The sequence below is a fragment of the Electrophorus electricus genome, chromosome 18, assembly GCF_041902795.1.
Source record: "Electrophorus electricus isolate QZ-2024a chromosome 18, ASM4190279v1, whole genome shotgun sequence".
NCBI classification, from domain to species: Eukaryota; Metazoa; Chordata; class Actinopteri; order Gymnotiformes; family Gymnotidae; genus Electrophorus; species Electrophorus electricus.
In genome coordinates this window covers 5,570,001-5,592,500 of record NC_137514.1, presented here as the reverse complement: position 1 = coordinate 5,592,500, position 22,500 = coordinate 5,570,001, and the positions used below count along the sequence as shown (strand labels likewise).

The 22,500-nt window shown below is 45.3% G+C and overlaps 2 protein-coding genes across 4 annotated transcripts in view; both read left to right on the top strand.

The window, feature by feature from the left end:
* Positions 1-4,146: 4,146 nt before the first annotated feature.
* On the top strand, positions 4,147-13,187 carry dla (deltaA). The gene is made up of 11 exons (XM_027013707.3): positions 4,147-4,717; positions 4,841-5,140; positions 5,341-5,401; positions 5,496-5,753; positions 6,686-6,746; positions 7,116-7,246; positions 7,656-7,825; positions 9,871-10,087; positions 10,378-11,197; positions 11,440-11,665; positions 11,796-13,187. The coding sequence occupies exons 1-11, from the start codon at positions 4,667-4,669 to the stop codon at positions 11,799-11,801; spliced, it is 2,301 nt and encodes a 766-aa protein (XP_026869508.2). The 5' UTR covers positions 4,147-4,666; the 3' UTR covers positions 11,802-13,187.
* A 5,496-nt stretch (positions 13,188-18,683) lies between these two features.
* Positions 18,684-22,500, top strand: part of triobpa (TRIO and F-actin binding protein a) — a 12,474-nt gene continuing 8,657 nt past the window's right edge. The window contains exon 1 of one of the 3 annotated variants that reach the window (XM_081701530.1): positions 18,684-19,229. In XM_081701530.1, the coding sequence (XP_081557656.1) occupies positions 19,224-19,229 (6 nt within the window). In that variant the 5' untranslated portion in view covers positions 18,684-19,223. The remainder of the gene's footprint in view (positions 19,230-22,500) is intronic. The other 2 variants (XM_081701529.1, XM_035534970.2) reach the window with 2 other exon arrangements.

The following is a 22,500-nucleotide window of genomic DNA, read 5'->3' as shown; positions in this document are numbered from 1 at the left end:
TTCTGCAGGGTGGGACTGGGTCATTCAAGCTGGGTAGTCACAGAATCGTGTTTGGAGGTCGAGAGGTATGATTCTGAGACCCGAGACGATGAAACGCACTCTGTCTGGAAGACAGGTGCCCTGCGAGAGAGTTCGATGACACTCTACTCCTTCTCTCGCTTTCTCTCTCGCTCTCTCCCTGTCTCTCTCACTATCTCAAGATTTAAAGTAGCTTTTTTCGTATGACTATTAGGAAAATAATACTGCCACTCACATTTAAAAATACATTTCACAAAAAACTTGAAAACATACACATGATCGTACCCACCACACACACATACACACACACACACACACTCCCTCAGCCTCTGACACTATTCATGGCCATGTTTGTGAACTGCACATTGGCTACTCAGACCTGATCATGAGATAGCAACGGTAACAAAGTTTCAGACACAGAATCTTCAGGAAGTGTGTATATAAGTGTGGGGGAGGGAGCGAGAGAGAGAGAGAGCGAGAGAGAGAGAGAGAGAGAGAGAGAGTTTTGAGGCTTATATAAAAAGCTGGGGGTATAGTTACTACCCCCTCACCCCCCGGCCCCTTTTGGCTTCCTTTGTCGGCCTGCTGTGGAGAAGTGAAGAGGTTGAACAGGGGCAGAGGAGGGGGAGGAGAATACTACACACAGGTGTCTACATCTGTTCCGCCCAAGCACAGATGCTCACACATTCAATCTCCAGAGAGAGAGGATAAAAAAATGGGTCAGACCATCTAAAGCTGGCTTATCAATTTCTCATCCAAAAACTTTTGTTCGTGAGCTCCATCAGAATTATTCTTATGTTTCAGTGATTTTAATATTTTTACTGTAATTGTGTTTGGGAAAGCTGTTTTAAATTATTGTAAAATTATTTTTATGGAAGTACAAGAATAGCCTCAGTCGGAGTGTGAACTTGTGTGTCAAAAAAATTTGTATGGCTTGTCAAATCATTGACCGATTCTTTAAAAAAAGAAAACAAAGTCGATATGTTTGGTGACCAGACGCGCAGAATTGTCCCTGGAGCCCAAGCAGATGTGTTTTGATACGCGCAGGCACGCGACTAGCGTCAGCACTCAAATAGAAAAAAACAAAAACGTGGACGCCTTCTCCACGAGCGCACCCATAAACAGACGCACGCCGAGTGTCACGCCACACGCGCTGTCTGTCTGTTTTTCTCTCTCTCTCTCTCTCTCTCTCTCTCTCTCTCTCTCTCTCTCTCTCTCTCTCTCTCTCACACACACACACACACACACACACACAGACACGCGCGCGCGGGCGCGTACTAGAGGGGTCCTACGTAATTATTGAATGATTGGATCCCCGGGGACGGGCGCTTGCCCCCCCCAAGAGGCCCCTAAAAGAAGCTCGATGAAGCTGTGGCCATCACGTCCATGGCAACCGCGCATGATAATGAGCTCGTGGTCTGGCCGAGGCGCGCGTGGATTGTTCTGTGTCCCCGTGGGCAGCTGGTCAGGGTAATACGATCTGGAAACAATGGAATGCTTCAGCAAACGACCCCTGGACCACAGGTAGCCTGCTAACACGCGTCCCACAGTACATCACCAAGCTTTTCTTTAGTGGGGGCGAGCAAGAAGGTCCGGCCTGCGTGACGTTTCATTTACACGAATACATACAAAACAAACTAAAGCAACGTAAACCAAACAATTTCCAAATTTGCGCACCCGGCGTGTTCGCTTTTGTTCATTATACCCGTTCCAGGGGGCAGCGTTGGCAGGACAGTTCACGGTTCCGTATCAAACGCGATCTCCTCCTCCTCCCCCCTCTACAGCGCCCACTGCAGGATTGTGCAGCTCGGACCGATCGATAGGTCACAAACAACATTATAGCTCCTAATTGTGATCCCCACGCGACTTAATATGATCGATCCCGTGTGATGCGGCCGCGGCTTAGGTTCCCACGGCCGTCCACGTGGTGTCTACTCCTCTGGGACGGCAAAACGCAGGCTTCTCCCACGCCATCTGGCCCCGGCAGCCATACCGTTACACGTTCTTTAACATGCTTCCAGTTCAATTTAGACGGAGGGCGGCGGACACACGGCTGCGTGCATAGGGACGTGCGACTCGGGGGCCAGTCCTGAGAGGCGAAGGGAGGTGTGGAGAGAGTGAAGAGACAGAGAGAGAGAGAGAGAGAGAGAGAGAGAGAGAGAGAGAGAGACGGGGGGGGAGAAAGAGAGAGAACGGTGTTTAGTCGGTGGCAGATGGCTTGTACGGGTCTGGTAGCGTCTGAAGGCGTACCGAACCCCCTTCGGTGGCTAACCCCGGGGGGGCTTCGCTAGTCTTTCAGAATCAATGAAAAAAACGAAAGCGCAAAGGAAAGGAAAGGAAGAATGAGAGGAGAGCGAGTCATCTTTTTGTCGTTCGTGTTGCTGTAGCTGTTCTGGGGAACCTTGAGCCTTCACTCTAGGTCTCGCAGTTTAACAGGTTACAGTTCTTCGACTAAGGAGGCTGAGATGATCAAGTCTGCAGTACGAGAACTTGTAAAGTGTCGCGTGAAGGGAGTTTTATTAATTGTACTTGATAGACTACGCCTACCAGTCATGAAAACATGGAATGCAGTAATTGAGTTGCGCCTATTGTGGTTTTGTTTCGCAAGTCCAGTTTAGTCTTTATCGTTTTCGTGTTGCGTCGTAATGTACAGGTCAACTCTCCTTGAGTAGTTCATGTCAGAAAACGTGGCGTATTTTGGGGATATGCCGAAGGCTCGAGAATAAGAATAAACTGAATTGACATATCTTAACACAGTGATGCAATTTGTCTCGCTTGTGTTTGGTTACTATGGGCCGCAGGCAATAGCTTTTGTGCGAAAGAAAATCACACTTAAATGAATGACCAAATTAAGCCTCCCCCAACACACCACCATCTCTCTCTCTCTCTCTCTCTCTCTCTCTCTCTCCATCTCTCTTTCTCTCTCTCTCTCTCTCTCTCTCTCTCTCTCTCTCTCTCTCTCTCTCTCTCTCTCTCTCTCTCACACACACACACACACACACAAACAAACACACACCATTTCTTCGACACAAAGAAGATAATAAAAATATTTTGTGTGCCTAGCCATAATGTAAGAGTTCGGCTCCAAAAAGGATTTTAAAAATGGGGACTAAAAACAAACATATTTGTTTGAGTAACATCCTGAAAAGGGAACGATAAGAAAACGATTGGCTTGTTTTTCTGGAGGCTTCTCTTAAGATCGCGTAATTTTGTAAGAGCAGTAGCGCGCGGCCGGTGGGAGCTCGCGCACCCCCGTTACATTGTAGAGGGAGCAGGTGCTGCCCGAATTACCATACAGCTGAGCGCGCGGAGAGCAAACTTATTCCGCCACAACACAATGGCGAAGTGCCCCGGGGATGGCCACGCGAGCCACACGCGCGCGCGCGCGCATTCAGCCACACACGTTTCAGTCTCCTTTCTCTGAAGTATCACACACGCGCATCGCGCACACATACGCACACACACACGCGCAGACACACACACAAACACACACACCGACTGCACAAAAAGAAAAACAAGTGGAGAATTTGGCCTCCATACAAATTATGCTAACTTTTGTAAGTTTGCCGCACAGCCTCCGTTGGCACGAGGAGTGTTTTTCAGATAGCTTTCAGAACACTAGCCTCTCTGTAACGGGAAAACAAATGGAACTGACATCAAAACGATGTATTAATCATTTAATATTTTTTAATACCCGTTTGATTATTCCATAATTGGACTGTTGTTTCTTCCATTCAAGTGAACAGAACAGGTGCACCCTGCATCTCAATCTACTTCTCAGTCTGAACTTTAGAGGGTGAACAGTGTCAAAAAAAGATTTCCATGACCCAAATGTTTAATACATAAAATTTCCTAGAACAACACAGTTGACGTTTTTGACTGAAAATTGTTAATGTTTCCACATTCAAATGACGCTTGAATACAGCTTCCCATGACTCGTGAACTTTAATAAAAACTCCAAACTTCAATTTGGTTACGTTTTCCCACTTTTACGCAGGCTGTATCGGACACAGCCATAGTACTATGAAGAGAGCGGCTGGTTGGAGCTGGTTTTGAGAGAGCCCCATTAGAAAGCGTGGGACAGATTGGGGGGTGGGGGGGTGTCATTAGCATATTAGTACCCCGGCATGTGGCATCCCATATAAAACTGGCGACAGGCGACCTCCCACCAGATACAAACGCACAGTGTATGTGGAAGAAGGAGGAGGCAACCGCAAAAGAGGCATGTTGGACCAGTGACAAAGCCTGGCTTGGAACAGACCACGAAGGAACTAAACCTTCATAAACACACACACTACCAATCGCCCACAACCTCGACTCTTCCAGAAATTTAAAACGGATTTTGGGGATTATAATCTTGACGGGAATCAACAAGTAATTCCACGTATTTATTTACGGTGAAAAACCTTTTGGAGACGCCAAGGCGCAAGGAAGATAGGAGTTGGGATCTTGATGTTCACTTGACATTAATGGAAGCAACGTGGTTTACTCCGAAGCGCTTTTGAGAGCAAGTCACCAGATGAGTCGGTTAGCGAGGAGAATCGGACTTTGAAACGCGCGATCTTTTGTAAGGAGCAACAGACAGAGCTGGGAGCCAAGTTGCTCAAAGACTTTCGAAACCTATTTATTTATTTATTTATTATTCGCCATGGGACGCATGCTTCTGTGTGTCTCCATCTTGTACATCTTGGCGTGCCAGGTAACGCAGCAGGTTTCTTCAGAAAAGTTTTGATGACGACTAACTAAATGATCTTATATTTGTCAATTGCTGTTCATTCAGTTATGCTTAATGGTTACGATGTTTACGGTGTTTCTTCTGTAGGGTATTTGCTCTGGTGTTTTTGAGCTGAAGTTACAGGAGTTTCTCAACAAGAAAGGTGTCCAAGGCAACAAGAACTGCTGTAAGGGTGGACTGACGTCGCTGTATCAGCAGTGCGAATGCAAAACCTTTTTCCGTATATGCTTAAAACATTACCAACCCAACGCGTCCCCGGAGCCGCCGTGTACCTACGGAGGTACCGTTACTCCGGTGTTGGGGTCCAACTCTTTCCAGATCCCGGACACGTTACCCGATGGCTCTTTCACCAATCCGATCAGGATGAATTTCGGTTTCACGTGGCCGGTGAGTTTCACGGAGTATTTGATTCACTGATAAGAAAACAGTGTTACAGATGGAGGTAGAAGGATTATTATTATTTTCCGCTCTGCGCTAGGATGGGTCCATTCGTCTCTAAAGCTATTCTGATTTCACACTTATGTTTCCAGCTCGCTAAACAATTCTATTAAAAACAGGATGAGATTTTCTTATGTTTGTCTTTTTAGGGTACCTTTTCACTGATCATTGAAGCAGTCCATGCTGACTCCAAAGACGACCTCACAACAGGTTGGCGATTTAGGCGCACGTCACTCCGTCACGACAAACATGTAGTACACTTACATCCGGTCGATTCTAACTCATTTTCTTCTGCAATAACCAGAAACCCCAGAGCGTATAATCAGCAGTATGACCACGCAGAGGCACTTGACGGTTGGGGAAGACTGGTCCCAGGACCTACACAGCGTCGGGAGAACCGAGCTGAAGTTCTCGTACCGCTTCGTTTGTGACGAGCACTACTACGGTGAAGGATGCTCGGTCTTCTGCAGGCCACGAGACGACACCTTCGGGCACTTCACCTGCGGCGAGCGCGGGGAAATCATCTGCGACGCAGGCTGGAAGGGACAGTACTGCACCGAACGTGAGTAACGTGAACACCCCAAATCCCATCGATGCTTTGTTTTGCGTTTAATCCACATTTTGTGTTTATTTATTCATTTGGTAATTAGAGCGATAAACATGCTACTTGTTTGGGTTTTTTGGGGGTTTTTTTTGGTTTTTTTGGTTGTTGTTTGTTTGTTTTTGCAAGGGAAAGTACCATTTGGCGCAGTTCATTTTAGTCAGGGAGAGAAAAACAAAGTTAACGGTTATCAGAAACTTGCACCGCTGCCCCTCCTCTACGCACTTTCACAACAGCGCTTGATTTATTCAAGTCTCGAGAAGGAAAGTTTTTTAAGAATAATCTCACGCGTGCCATAAATTTACATGCTTACGTCCGATTCGTTACTCCCGGAGTAGGCCTGGCGCCGATTGGCTGGCGAGGGGGAGGTATTGTTTGAAGTGGGCAGCTGCCGGGAGTGCGCGGACAATGGAGCAGCTGTCGCGCGCTGGCCGCGCGTTCACCAGCTGTCCACTCTTATCTTCGCTTCCCGGAGACACTGGAGGGTGAGCAGAAGAACAGAAGAAGAAGAAGAGAAAAAAAGTTTTGACCCACAGTGAAAAGAAAGAGAAAGAAAGAGGGAAAGAGTGAGAGAGAGCGAGAGAGAGAGAGAGAAAGGGAGAGAGGGAGAGGGGTAAAAGAGGCCCCTTGTTTGTCAGCTCTCCATTGTCCTACATGTTAAGCAGAACTTCTACAGTGATAAGGAGATTGGAGGATTTTTTTAAAAAGTAACAGCTAATAGGTTTAGTGACCTTTTTGAGGACAAATTAATTATATAGGATTTAGAAAATACATTTCTGGATGTAAAACAAGGAAGGAAGAAGCAACGTTTTTTTTCTTTGGCTTTTGCCTCCAGAACTGAGGGTCTCTTCAACACCACGGTCCTAATGTGTGTGTTTTTGCCCCTTGTATAGCAATATGCCTCCCCGGATGTGATGAGGAACACGGCTTTTGTGAAAAACCCGGAGAGTGCAAGTAAGTGAACTGGCAGCTCATTGTTCTCAGTGACCAAATACCACGTGTCCCATGTCCCTGTACTGAGCACCACATGTGGTGTAAGTGTGAGATATTCACACCCTGTGGAATACACCATGTGTAAAACAGGCCATTTCGATTCAGCTAATCGCATTTTGATTCAGCTAGTCATAACAATCAAATGAATATTTCTGATACAAGTAACACAAAAGTATGTATAACACGTCAGTGGTACAGTTCTGGCAAAAGTGATGAGGATAAAGTCATCATTACTTCAGAAAGCGTTTGCTAAACTTTGTGCAACTTTTTGCAAGTTCAACCGAAAGATTTGCACCAGCATCGTCTCTGAGCTGTCGTGGTGTTTGACAGGTGCAGAGTTGGCTTCAGAGGCCGATACTGTGACGAGTGCATCCGGTACCCAGGATGTCTCCACGGAACCTGTCAGCAGCCTTGGCAATGCAACTGCCAGGAGGGATGGGGCGGGCTCTTCTGTAACCAGGGTAAGCAAAGATTAGACTAATGACACCAAAGGCAAGATTAGAAAGAGAAAGATAGACAAAAGGCTAAATGACGCAAAACATAGTTACAACTGTTGTCATGGTGACTCAGACAAATGGTGCTGACATGACTCTAAGCGAAGACAGAGCAAGAAAAACACGAAGGGCAGAATGGTGGTAAAGGGGAGATGGGAAGGAAGAAAAGCGTCACGTGTAAGTGAAAAGGCGTTTGGAGAGCAGCTGTCCAGCCTCTGGGAGCAGAGTGCTGGTATCTGAATCACACTACCCCCCAGCTGCTGGGCGCACAGTACCATGCACTTACCCCCAGCTGCTGGAAGCAGAGGGCTGGTGTTTGCATTGTACTAATCCCCACGTGGTGCACATTCGTGCGCCCCCCCCCCCTCCCCTTCAGATCTGAACTACTGCACGCATCACAAGCCTTGCCTGAATGGAGCCACTTGTAGCAACACTGGCCAGGGCAGCTACACCTGTTCCTGTCGCCCGGGATACACTGGAACCAGCTGCGAGATCGAGGTCAACGAATGCGCGGGGAACCCCTGTCGGAACGGAGGGAGCTGCACCGTAAGTTCAGGCGCTCACGTGCACATTTCAGACACTCACGTGCACACTTCAGACACTCAAATGCACACTTCAGGCACTCACACGCTCATTTCTAAGAGCGCAAAAGAAAGAACATGGGGATAGTGACTGTAGTCTGTAAGTGAACGTAGAATTCTGCAAGAGAGAGACTGTAAAACTTTATCAGTACGTCAGTTATTGTGCAACTGTACATTAGCAAGACCCTATACCCTATATCATAAACCCTATACCCTATACCATAAACCCTATACCCTATACCATTAACCATTTACCCTATACCATAAACCCTATACCCTATACCATAAACCCTATACCATAACCCATTTACCCTATACCATAAACCCTATACCATAACCCATTTACCCTATACCATAAACCCTATACCCTATACCATTAACCATTTACCCTATACCATAAACCCTATACCCTATACCATAAACCCTATACCCTATACCATAACCCATTTACCCTATACCATAAACCCTATACCCTATACCATAAACCCTATACCATAACCCATTTACCCTATACCATAAACCCTATACCCTATACCATTAACCATTTACCCTATACCATAAACCCTATACCCTATACCATAAACCCTATACCCTATACCATAACCCATTTACCCTGTATCATAAACCCTATACCCTATACCATAAACCCTATACCCTATACCATTAACCATTTACCCTATACCATAAACCCTATACCCTATACCATAAACCCTATACCATAACCCATTTACCCTATACCATAAACCCTATACCCTATACCATTAACCATTTACCCTATACCATAAACCCTATACCCTATACCATAAACCCTATACCCTATACCATAACCCATTTACCCTATACCATAAACCCTATACCCTATACCATTAACCATTTACCCTATACCATAAACCCTATACCCTATACCATAAACCCTATACCCTATACCATAACCCATTTACCCTATACCATAAACCCTATACCCTATACCATTAACCATTTACCCTATACCATAAACCCTATACCCTATACCATAAACCCTATACCATAACCCATTTACCCTATACCATAAACCCTATACCCTATACCATTAACCATTTACCCTATACCATAAACCCTATACCCTATACCATAAACCCTATACCCTATACCATAACCCATTTACCCTATACCATAAACCCTATACCCTATACCATTAACCATTTACCCTATACCATAAACCCTATACCCTATACCATAAACCCTATACCCTATACCATAACCCATTTACCCTATACCATAAACCCTATACCCTATACCATTAACCATTTACCCTATACCATAAACCCTATACCCTATACCATAAACCCTATACCCTATACCATAACCCATTTACCCTATACCATAAACCCTATACCCTATACCATAAACCCTATACCCTATACCATAACCCATTTACCCTATACCATAAACCCTATACCCTATACCATAAACCCTATACCATAAACCCTATTCCCTATACCATAACCCATTTACCCTATACCATAAGCCCTATACCCTATACCATTAACCATTTACCCTACACCATAAACCCTATACCCTATACCATAAACCCTATACCCTATACCATAAACCATTTACCCTATACCATAAACCCTATACCCTATACCTTAAACCCTATACCCTATACCATAAACCCTATACCATAAACCATTTACCCTATACCATAAACCCTATGCCCTATACTACAAATCATATACCCTATACCGCAAACCTTTTATCCTATACCACAAACTGTATAGCCTATACCACAGACCTTTTAATCCTATACCACAAACCTTATACTCTATATCACAAGCCCTATACCCTATACCGCCAACATGTTTTCTTTTCTGAGGCTAGAAATGAGAACAACATTCTCTAATCAGTTAGAACTCTACCTCATCTATCTAGTTTTCTAATCATCTGCTGCTATGCTAGGGTCTAAAGATAAAGTCGCATACATTTATGGTACTGTTTGTAATCCCGCGCTAATCGTGCGTTACATCCCAGGACATGGAGAACACATACAGCTGCACTTGCCCGCCTGGTTATTACGGCAAGAACTGCGAGCTGAGTGCCATGACGTGTGCGGACGGGCCGTGCTTCAGTGGCGGGCGGTGCGCCGACAGCCCCGACGGAGGCTACTTCTGCCAGTGCCCCACGGGTTATGCCGGCTTCAACTGTGAGAAGAAGATAGACCACTGCACGTCGAGCCCTTGCTCGAACGGTACGAATCGCTGGGTTGTTGGAGCTGCTCCACATGGGGAGATGTGTACCGTAGAATCATGACAGCAAAGATCTCAGAGTTCTCCGAGTCTGACGGTTATAGCGTCAGTGGAGAGCTGGTTCTGGTCCTGCTGTGATGCTTGACAAATATGAACTTATGAGCAGTCACAATCTTGTGAAGGTTTCGGTTCCCACCGCTAACAGCCACAGAGAGATGACACTGGTTTGGACACAGAGGTTGTTCACATTATGAATAGAATCACGTGACATGTCACTCTCTCCTGCCTCCAGGTGCCCGCTGTGTGGACCTGGTGAACTCTTACCTGTGCCAATGTCCTGAAGGCTTCACGGGCATGACGTGTGACCGCGCCAGTGACGAGTGCTCCCTCTACCCCTGCCAAAATGGCGCCACCTGCCAGGAGGGCCCCAGCGGCTACACCTGCACCTGCCCCCCGGGGTACACGGGGCGCAACTGCAGCTCCCCCATCAGCCGCTGCCAGCACAATCCCTGCCACAACGGCGCCACCTGCCACGAGCGCAACAACCGCTATGTCTGCGCCTGCCTGCCCGGCTACGGAGGGCGCAACTGTCAGTTCCTGCTTCCGGACAGAGCTTCCCAGACGGCGGGCGACATTCCGTGGACGGCGGTGGGGTCGGGCGTGCTGCTGGCCCTGCTGATGATTGTGGCGTGCGCTGTTCTGGTGGTGTGCGTTCGCTCCAAGGTGCAGAGGCAGCGGAGGGACCGGGAGGAGGAGGCAGCCAACGGGGAGAACGAGACCATCAACAACCTCACAAACAACTGCAACCGGGACAAGGACCTCAGCATCAGCGTGGCGCCAGTGAAAAACATCAACAAGAAGATCGATTTCCAAGGCGACCACGATGACCTGGGTGTGGCTACGGAGAAAAACGGGTACAAGTCCAGGCACCATGCCTCGGACTACAACCTGGCGCACGAGGTCAAGTATGAGGTCAAACACGAGGTGAAGCTGGAGCATGCTGGGAAGGAAATGTCCGTGAAGGAGCTATCCGAAAGCTGCGAAGACGTGAAGTGCCAAACCTCGCAAGACTCCTGCGAGTCTGAAGAAAAACGCAGAAAACGTCTGAAAAGGTTAATGTTCTATCCAAGCAAAATTCTTTTAAGACTCCTGAGTGTTTGGAGTCATGTTTTTGCTTGTTGATATTTTCTAGATTTTATAAGTTAATTGGATTTAGAATTATTATTATTATTATTATTATTATTATTATTTTATTTGATTATTATTTTATCCATAAGGACCAGTAGTCTCAAAAGTTGGAAGTTTGTGCATGCTACCAGTGGTGATAATATCTTCCCATCTTGTTCCATTACAGTGATGCTTCAAAGTATTCAGAGTCAAGATACTCCGATTCAAAGTTCTCAGAGTCAAAGTGCTCTGAGTCAAAGTATTCCGAGTCGAACTATTCCGATTCGCTGTATTCCGAGTCAGCGCGTGCATCGGCATGTGCGTCGGCGTCTGTGTCGGCGTGCGTCGACGCCAAATACAAATCCGTCATGGTTATGTCGGAGGAAAAAGACGAATGTGTAATCGCCACTGAGGTGAGTGTCAACGCGCGCACGGCTCCCCAACGCCGTTGTCAGGGTTGTTCAAATAAAGTTGGATTTGGCGTCCTCCGTTTTCCTTCAAGCTAACCGCCGTTTGGTCTTGGTTTCCTCCCCCCTTGCTCAGGTGTAGCGGGTCTCCTGGGCACCGATGCTCATTGTGTCCTATGGGAGACGTTTTGGACTCCCGCGTGGAAAATGCTGCTGTTCGAAACCTTAGGTGGAAGCGTGCCACCTCTTGACCACTGCTGCTGAGAGAGTAGGACTGTTTTAACTGATATTCAGGGTGAGCTGGTTCTCTGTTCTGAACGACGCACAGGCTGAAGCTGGCCTGTCTACTCGGAAACCTACAGAAAAAAGATTTAGGGGAGGGGGGGGGGGTGGTCACTAAACGTTTGCAGTCCCTATTTCAAATATGTAAATTTGACCTGTAAAGCCATTTTATAAAGGTGTTGGACAATATGTGTCCACCGTTTTGTTTTGTTTTTTAAATTTGTGACAAAAAAAGATAAATGATCATAAAGAACAAGAAGAAGTAGGAATTCAAGGAACTGTATCGCGACATTTTGCCATGTGGTGTGCGGTACTCTGGCAACGTTGTGGCAATGTTTTATCAATATTTTGGCAACATTTGCTGTTTTTTAATTTCTCGCCAATATCTCCAAGCCCACACAGGCTATTTCTGTGCCCAGAGTCTGCACCAAACGTTAAAGACGTTATATATAGTATAATGTAGAAATGTATCACAACGTTTTTGCCAAATATCCATCTCTTGGATTCTATGGCAGCGTTGTGGCAACATTTTAGCAATATTTTGGCAACATTTGCTGGTTTTCTCGCCAATATCTCCAAGCCCCACAAGTCAGTGTGCAAGAGACTACATCAGAACGGTGGATGTTAGGCCATACTGGCTTGTCTTTCACGAGGTTGAATGTTGCATGATGTCATATCCTGTCACATGACCAGTGGAGATTATATGTATTATTTGATCACTGTGTAAATGGGAAAAAAAGTGTGCAAAAGATCTCTAAGTCTCCCGAGCCTCCACTTCTGTTTGTAATATGGTTTATATGGTTTTGAATATGTATGTAATTATTTTCCTGTCATGAAAAAGCATTTGTGTTAATATGAATAATATCTTTATATGTTTGTTTTGCTTGTTTCTTTTTTTATTAAAAAAGCTGTATGAGTTAATTTATTTTATTTAAGTTGTAAGTTGTATTTCTAAAGTTTTGTAATGTTTTTAAGATTATTTAAGTTTTTTAAGTTGTACTTGTTACTTGCAATGGCACTTCTGGTTGCTGGGATGTTTCAAAAAAATATTATTTAAAAGGCTTGTAAAAAGAATGTTATCAATGCTATTGTCTCATTCCTCTTTTACTTTTGTTTTTGTTTCGGGAAGGATTTAGCTTAAATTATTTTTCCAAATAAAGATTATGAAATCTAAAAAAGCTTGCTCTGTTGCTACATGTTCACCTAACATTTGTTCCAACTGTGGCATGGATATGAGCATCTTTGTTCAGTTTAAACGCGAAGTAAATAACTTGTTGCCTTTAATACAAATCTAGACATTATAGTGTTACATATATGAACTCTACCAAAAAAATGTTTTTTACAAACCACTTGCAAACAGCACACTGCACAATCCTTCCTCCAAAGAATGCAGAAGGCATTGAAAAGCTACAAATGTGAGAACCACTGAGCATGTTTAAGCCAGAGAATCTTGGTAACCAAAACAAAAGACGGCGTTTTTCACAGAAAAGGACAGAAATGAGAAGATTCCAATTTGTGGCCATTTACTTTTGCGACTCACTTTCTTTCTTTTCTCTCTCTGTTTTAAGGGTTCTGAGGTTGTGGGTCTGTTGGGAAGCATTTTTAGTGGTTCTTCAGAGGAATGGGTGGGTTTGGAGAGGGGCAGATGGGGGGGGGGGGCTTTTGATAGGGATGTGCAGAGAGCTAATCATTCCCATCTGCTGCAGGCTCCTGGCCACCCCATACGGAGTTATTCAGGCTGGGGCTCTCCTCACACTCCTCACTCTGCCCCTGACGCACACCCAGCACTGCACCCAGGCCCCAACCAAACATGGCAAAATGCACCAAATATATCTACAACTCTGTCAGCATGAGCTGGAAGGGCGCAAGAGAGAAGCCGTTCAGCGATTGTTTTTTGGCTGGAGGTTTGAAAATATGTGCTCTTAAAACATATGTAAAGCGCATTGTAACTACAAAGAAAAAAATATAAACAGCATATGAATTGAATATAATCATGTACATCATATCAATAAACATTTAAATACGGAATTATAAATAAGAGTAAGGATTAATAATTTACTTTTGTTAAACTGTTTTTAACAGCTACAGTATTATATCACCAATATGAAAGTTTCATTTGAAAACTTTCCAACTTTTTTAACTTCTTCCACTTTTTTATTAATACGCCAACAAAAATATCGTCCTTCATTAAGTTTTGAAATGAGAGTTGTCTTGGTCTTTAGCCGCACTTGTAACATGCCATGCGCTTAGAAAGGCTGAAAGCAGAGAGGTTATTTTATGAGCACATGGAGGCAGTGAGGATGGTAGCTTCTGCTGGGAGATCTTTTACGACAGTCGCCAGTGGGACTCCGAGGAGTGGGCGGAGTCACACACAAAGCATCCGCGCACAATGGCCCAACACAAAAGGGCAACATTTGGGAAAGCCAGTGTGTGTCTATGAATGGATGGAGGAGGGGTGGAGAGGGATGGGGTGAGGAAGGGGGGGTCACTGTGGGGCAAAAGAACGACAGATGTTGTCTGTCCTCCTGAGTCAAAGCGCCCTGCAGGCAGAGAGCACCCGCTAGACCCCACATGGCCGAGGAAGATGCAGACAATGGGCTTCAGGTTTGGGCTAACTGGCCCTGCTCCGCTCTGCTGATCATGTCTGGACGACTTTGACGTGGCATCACCGTGCCCTTGTTTAGCTCGTTAACGCTAGTTTATTTTGATTCACCTCACTTTACAGTATTTAAAATGTTTGAACTGACGTCAAACGAGTCTCTTAGGTTTAGAAGGTTAGGTTTTATCCAGAAATCTGCTCCCCCCCCCCCCATAACTTTAAATGAATAAAATAAACATTTGTCGCTTTAATGTATCTTCAGGCAGGATACTCAGCAATTCAGTTACCCAGTGGCCAAACTGACTTCATGGAAAAGCAGGACCCAGTGAGAAGGTTTGCGTTGTGAACACATTGCAATTTAATGAGCAGATCTGGTCCTCGGGGAACCGACGGTAACGCTATATCCCCACTCAACATGGACGCCGAAACGTAACACATCGCTGCGCTCGAAACTTAGACCCACCTGCCACCTTTGACGAGACCTGCCTAGTCATCACTAAATCACTCAACCACCGGGCCCCTGATTAGCATTCCGGGACATCTCTGCACCGGTGGACGAAGCAGAGGAAAAAAAACCCTGAAGGATGAAGATAAGAGTGAAAACAAGCCCGAGAAGACAGAGGCGCCGGCGCGGGACGGCATGAAAAAGTCATGAAGCGGAGGCCAAGTCTAGCTTATGTTACACTCCGACGCTCCTAAAGTAACGAACGAGGGAAGGAGAGGCGGCGAGGACAGAGGGATGGAGAGAAGGAGGAGAGAAAGAAGACCCCGGCAAGTCCGACGGGGGACAGATAGAGTGGGATGGAGCTGGGTGCCTGGCCTTCTCTGCGTGAGAGCTGTTTCTTGGCGGTGAGTTTGTCATGTTCTTTGTGTGGTGCGCAGGCGAACGTGTAAGGCGAACACGTCTTGTGTAACCTGTGTTTGCATCCTGTGACGGCTCGTGAACTTTTTCACTTTTTCTTATAGTGAATATTCACTTTTGCTCGTAGTCTGCTGCTTGCATTAATGGGCTACAGTGACTTTTGGCCAGTGGACACCAGTATGATTGAACTGTGATGAAAGGCTGTCCTTTAATGTCTTGGTTTCTTGGTGTTTTACGTCTTAGGCGTTCTAAACAGCTGCTGAAGTTTATTCCTATTCAACTCTCTTGATAAGTAGTGTTTAATGTTTGGTATAAACCCCATCTAACCTTTGAGCCTGATGAAACTGCAGGACTCACGTTAAACTATCCTGTTTCTGCTATAGATCCTGCTAAGACTGCAGGTATCACAGTAGTAAGGAGTTAAACGTTGCTTTCTTCACCTTGCCGAGCTCAATTATTCACGATTGGTTGGAGCTTGTCGCGTTCCAGCAATCACACAGATTAAGGTGCCGTGTCCTTAACTGTGATGTCATGATGTCCTTATCACGCTCTTCTCTTTCACCTGACGCCATCAACCAATCACACGAATGAACCGAGGTCACGTGTCAGATGGTTAAGGCAGTTTCATTGCGCTTCTACTGAGATGTTAATTTTACATGTTTTTTTCCACACAGATCCTACTAAGTATGTCTGTTTCTTCATGCGCCACAAATTAACAACAACTGAAAAGCCAGTTTGCAAACAACTCCCAACATCAGGAGAGAGAAATTTAAGAGGACCTAAAGAAAACGTCTTATGTTCAGAACCGCAGGACAGCTGGAGAACTAACAAGATCTTCTCGGAACAGACATGGAGGGTGGGGGGAGGGTGTGAGCAGTAAAAGATGACTCGGCTTGATTCTCCCCTGCACCACGCAGACAGTTGTTCTGTGATGGAGACACGCAGCAGAAGCTCCAGCAGAAGAGGTAGCCGATGCACAGGTGAGACCGGACCCTCCCACGCAGGAGCTGGCGTCCTCCATAACACGTGCACGGCCCAGCCCGGTGGCTCACACTCCTCCTATGCGTCGGTGTGCTTGTGCCCATGAGTAAATGCACTTCCGATTATATCTGTGTGGCATGGTTCATTGTATATGCAATGTTACATATTATGGACTATTATATATTAATATATGGTATATTAATTACATATTAATACATGTAATATATGTTACATATTACGGACTATTGCAGTTTTGACACGGATTTCTTTTTCTGTTAGACTCAAGAAAAGAGAAAGAGCAGACTAACGCTCGTGCCATTTTCAAACGAGCGAATCGCTTCCTGTCACTTGACCGCGAGACGCGAGCTGGCAGCCCTCTGCCTCCTGTGCGGTACTACGAGAGAGGGCACCCTCTTCCCAGCAACTGCAGTCCGGAGCGAAAAGCCACCATTCCCTTCCGCAACCCGGACTTGGGCCTCCCGTCCCATAGGCGGCGCTACGATACGCTCGGTCTCTCTCCACAGCGTCACATGCCCTACTCAAACTTCAGACGCGGTGACAGCCAATCACGAGCAAGCCCTCGTTCGGGTAGCCCAAGGTCTGCCAACGTCTCTCCGCACCGGCGGATCGAGTTGTTCCGCAGCTCCTCCCCTCGCAGAGGATCCGCCTCCCAACGGCCTGGAACCTCTTATGCGTCACCCAGACAGGCTTCTAGAAAATGCAGCCCGTCGAGGAGACGAGACTCACGTGGGCACTCCCCCTCTCAAACCTCCGGCTCTAACAGGTATGCAGGATCAGGCCCCTCCCACAAGCGATACCCCTCCCAGAGTTCGCATGGACACAGCCTGGATTCTGAAAAGCTGTACCGGAACCTGAAATCAATTGCTAGCTCAGCAGAGTCAGATGATTCTCAACAGGAAAGAAGATATCGCTCTAACGCGGAAGCAGACAGCCGCTGTCACAAGCACGGCCGAAGCAGCCGTAGCAGTGGCTGCAACAGTCGAGAAAGTGGATGCAACACTGGACGCAACAGCAGAGATTTCTCACCACCAGGTAGTGACTATGACAACAGAAGCCGTTTTTCACAAAAAGGGAGTAGTCACGTCAATGGATACAACAGATATAACAGCTGTGATACTTCACCGGTCCATGGAGATTATGATAAGAATGGTCATAGCTCCCCAAAGGAGAAAAAACATGGACATTCCGGAACTGACAAAGCAACATCATCATCAAAATCTTCTGCATCACAAAGGCATTCTAGAACAGATCTTAGCCAATCACAGGGCTCCTGGCATGGGTCCTCCCATTCCCTGCCGAGCCCCGCCTCATCTCGAAACATCTCCCCATCAAGGCGGAGTCCAAAAGAGGCATGGTCCATGACCCAAGCTGTAACCACGGAAACCGGCAAGCAGAGCGATGGCAGGAACCGAAGTACCATCCGACGGGGGTTGGAAGCGTTGATACTCTCTGAACGTACGAGGTCCGCCAGCCAGCCTGTGCCAGAGATGACCATAGAGGACTACGTGGTGATAGCTGATATTCCCAGGATGAACCTGTATCCAGAAGAAGAAGATGGAATTGTAGTGAGGAGGAGACCCCAGAGCCGTAGTCCTCGCAGAGACGACCAGCACAGGTCAGAGGGAGATAGATCACAGCATCGGAAACAAAGACAGATGCTTCTGCCCCTGCCCTGCCTCTCTTCTGCCCCTGCCCTGCCTCTTCTCCTGATTCTCACCCCACACCATTCTTCCCTTCTCTAGGGAAGACAGTAACGCTGTTGGTGACTATGGAGAGCAGCAGGAGCGCGGGAGGGGGAGAGAGAGAGGCAGGGAGCACAGGGACCGGAGACGCCATGACAAGGACACAGGAGGCTCGTCCGAGACCAACAGCAACGCGTCTGGCCCGGCACAGGTCTCCTAAACTCAACATTTTTCCTATTTTTTAAAATCAACAAAACACCACACTCGTACGGATCATTAAAAATGTTTCCTTATAAAACACAAACACTGACATTTGTTCTTTTTTAAAAACTAAACCCTCAGCTCATACCTTCAACCTAAGTGTTATGAAAGTGCAGCCATGACTGGCTGGAAGCAAAACATGTCGATGAGTAATATCAGTATTGTCAAAGGCAGCATGCCATTTAAGTAGCGAAATGCTTCGGTCTGATGTTTTCTTGCGGTTTCCTCGTGTTTGCAGAAGTCCAGAGAAGAGAACAGGACTTCAAACAGACATGAAATAAAATGCGAACAACCCCAGATGCAGGTACTTGCCTCGTGTGCGTGCTCACACACACACACGCACGCACGCACACGCACGCGCGCACCTTGAGCAGTGGTGTCCAGTTTCTAATTCGCGCAGTTATTCAGGTATGCAGATGGTAAGAAGAGCAGGTTGGTACCTTTGGAAAGCAAAACCATTTTTGATGTGAAGGGCGTTTCACGTGTGTGGGGAAAGCCCGCGTTCGCTATAAGTCACGAGACGTCTTGCGCGTGTTGGCGCTCACGCGAGCAGCTGTACTCGCCTTCGCCCGCGGACAGTGAACGACTCATTTACACACGAGACTTCATATGCGAGTTGTCATACAGCACATGCAATTGTTTTTGGTTTTTTGTTTTGTTTTTTCTTGTTTTTTTTTTGTTTTTTTTTGCTCTTGCAACGACGAAAACGGCTACGTGTAATTTATTCCACAAATCTACTATAAGTGCATTACGCGAAAAAGAGATAGACTAATGTTTCGTTTCACACTAGGCAGTGCAGACTAGCAACGGAAGTCGTTTAGTTCCCTAACTGACTGTCTTGTCTTTCTTGCCATCGACTGATATCGCCGTCCAACGATGCCGGTAAGTTCTCGCCACTCCGCATGTCGGAGGACCGCTAATGATATGGGGTGTATGATATGTTGTGTATGATATGGGGTGTATGATATGTGGTGTATGATATGGGGTGTATGATATGGGGTGTATGATATGGGGTGTATGATATGGGGTGTATGATATGTGGTGTATGATATGGGGTGTATGATATGTTGTGTATGATATGGGGTGTATGATATGTGGTGTATGATATGGGGTGTATGATATGGGGTGTATGATATGGGGTGTATGATATGGGGTGTATGATATGGGGTGTATGATATGTGGTGTATGATATGGGGTGTATGATATGGGGTGTATGATATGGGGTGTATGATATGGGGTGTATGATATGTGCTGTATGATATGTGCTGTATGATATGTGCTGTATGGTATGTGCTTATGATATGTGCTGTATGGTATGTGCTGTATGATATGTGCTTATGATATGTGCTGTATGGTATGTGCTGTATGGTATGTGGTGTATGATATGGGGTGTATGATATGTGCTGTATGATATGTGCTGTATGGTATGTGCTGTATGATATGTGCTGTATGATATGGGGTGTATGATATGTGGTGTATGATATGTGCTGTATGATATGTGCTGTATGGTATGTGCTGTATGATATGTGCTGTATGATATGTGCTGTATGGTATGTGCTGTATGATATGTGCTGTATGGTATGTGCTGTATGGTATGTGCTCTATGATATGTGCTGTATGGTATGTGCTGTATGATATGTGCTCTATGATATGTGCTGTATGGTATGTGCTGTATGATATGTGGTGTATGGTATGTGCTGTATGGTATGTGCTGTATGATATGTGCTGTATGATATGTGCTGTATGGTATGTGCTGTATGATATGTGGTGTATGATATGTGCTGTATGGTATGTGCTGTATGATATGTGGTGTGTGATATGTGGTGTATGATATATGGTGTGTGATATGTACTGTATGATATGTGGTGTATGATATATGGTGTATGATATGTGCTGTATGGTATGTGCTGTATGGTATGTGCTGTATGATATGTGCTGTATGGTATGTGCTGTATGATATGTGCTGTATGATATGGGGTGTATGATATGTGGTGTATGATATCTACTGTATGATATGTGGTGTATGATATGGGGTGTATGATATGGGGTGTATGATATGTGCTGTATGATATGGGGTGTATGATATGTGCTGTATGATATGTACTGTATGATATGTGCTGTATGATATGTGGTGTATGATATGTGCTGTATGATATGGGGTGTATGATATGTGGTGTATGATATGTGCTGTATGATATGGGGTGTATGATATGGGGTGTATGATATGGGGTGTATGATATGCGGTGTATGATATGTGCTGTATGATATGTACTGTATGATATGTGCTGTATGATATGTGGTGTATGATATGTGCTGTATGATATGTGCTGTATGATATGTGGTGTATGATATGTGCTGTATGATATGTGCTGTATGATATGTGTATGATATGTGGTGTATGATATGTGCTGTATGATATGTGCTGTATGATATATGGTGTATGATATGTGGTGTATGATATGTGCTGTATGATATGGGGTGTATGATATGTGCTGTATGATATGTGCTGTATGATATATGGTGTATGATATGTGCTGTATGATATGGGGTGTATGATATGGGGTGTATGATATGTGCTGTATGATATGTGCTGTATGATATGGGGTGTATGATATGTGGTGTCTGATATGTGCTGTATGATACGTGCTGTATGATATATGGTGTATGATATGTTCTGTATGATATGGGGTGTATGATATGTGCTGTATGATATGGGGTGTATGATATGTGCTGTATGATATGTGGTGTATGATATGTGGTGTATGATATGTGCTGTATGATATATGGTGTATGATATGTGGTGTATGATATGTGCTGTATGATATGGGGTGTATGATATGTGCTGTATGATATGTGCTGTATGATATATGGTGTATGATATGTGCTGTATGATATGGGGTGTATGATATGGGGTGTATGATATGTGCTGTATGATATGTGCTGTATGATATGGGGTGTATGATATGTGGTGTCTGATATGTGCTGTATGATATATGGTGTATGATATGTGCTGTATGATATGTGCTTATGATATGTGCTGTATGATATGTGCTGTATGATATGTGCTGCATGATATGGGGTGTATGATATGTTGTGTATGATATGGGGTGTATGATATGGGGTGTATGATATGTGCTGTATGATATGTGCTGTATGATATGTGCTGCATGATATGGGGTGTATGATATGTTGTGTATGATATGGGGTGTATGATATGGGGTGTATGATATGGGGTGCATGATATGGGGTGTATGATATGTGCTGTATGATATGTGCTGTATGATATGGGGTGTATGATATGGGGTGTATGATATGTTGTGTATGATATGTGGTGTATGATATGGGGTGTATGATATGGGGTGTATGATATGTGCTGTATGATATGGGGTGTATGATATGTACTGTATGATATGGGGTGTATGATATGTGCTGTATGATATGGGGTGTATGATATGGGGTGTATGATATGGGGTGTATGATATGTGCTGTATGATATGTGCTGTATGATATGGGGTGTATGATATGGGCTGTATGATATGGGGTGTATGATATGGGGTGTATGATATGGGGTGTATGATATGTGCTGTATGGTATGTGCTGTATGATATGTGGTGTATGATATGTGGTGTATGATATGGGGTGTATGGTATGTGCTGTATGATATGTGGTGTATGATATGGGGTGTATGATATGGGGTGTATGATATGGGGTGTATGATATGTGCTGTATGATATGGGGTGTATGATATGTGCTGTATGGTATGTGCTGTATGATATGTTCTGTATGATATGGGGTGTATGATATGGGGTGTATGATATGGGGTGTATGATATGGGGTGTATGATATGTGCTGTATGATATGTGCTGTATGATATGGGGTGTATGATATGGGCTGTATGATATGGGGTGTCGGGTGCATGGGTAAATCGTGAAGTGGGCGTGTCTCATTTGTCACGGGTCGTTTGAGGTCTGGATTGAGTCTGTTCTGCCACCTTGTCACGTGCACGTGTCTCGTGTTCAGGATTAGGTTTCCATCGCTTTTCCCTACACTACCGTGCTGCTGTAACCAGTGCAATAATCAGCCTTTTCTCTAGTTTGTAGAGGTTCACTACTTTCAGGGGGGGAAACATATTTAAGGGGTAGCCAAACTCTAA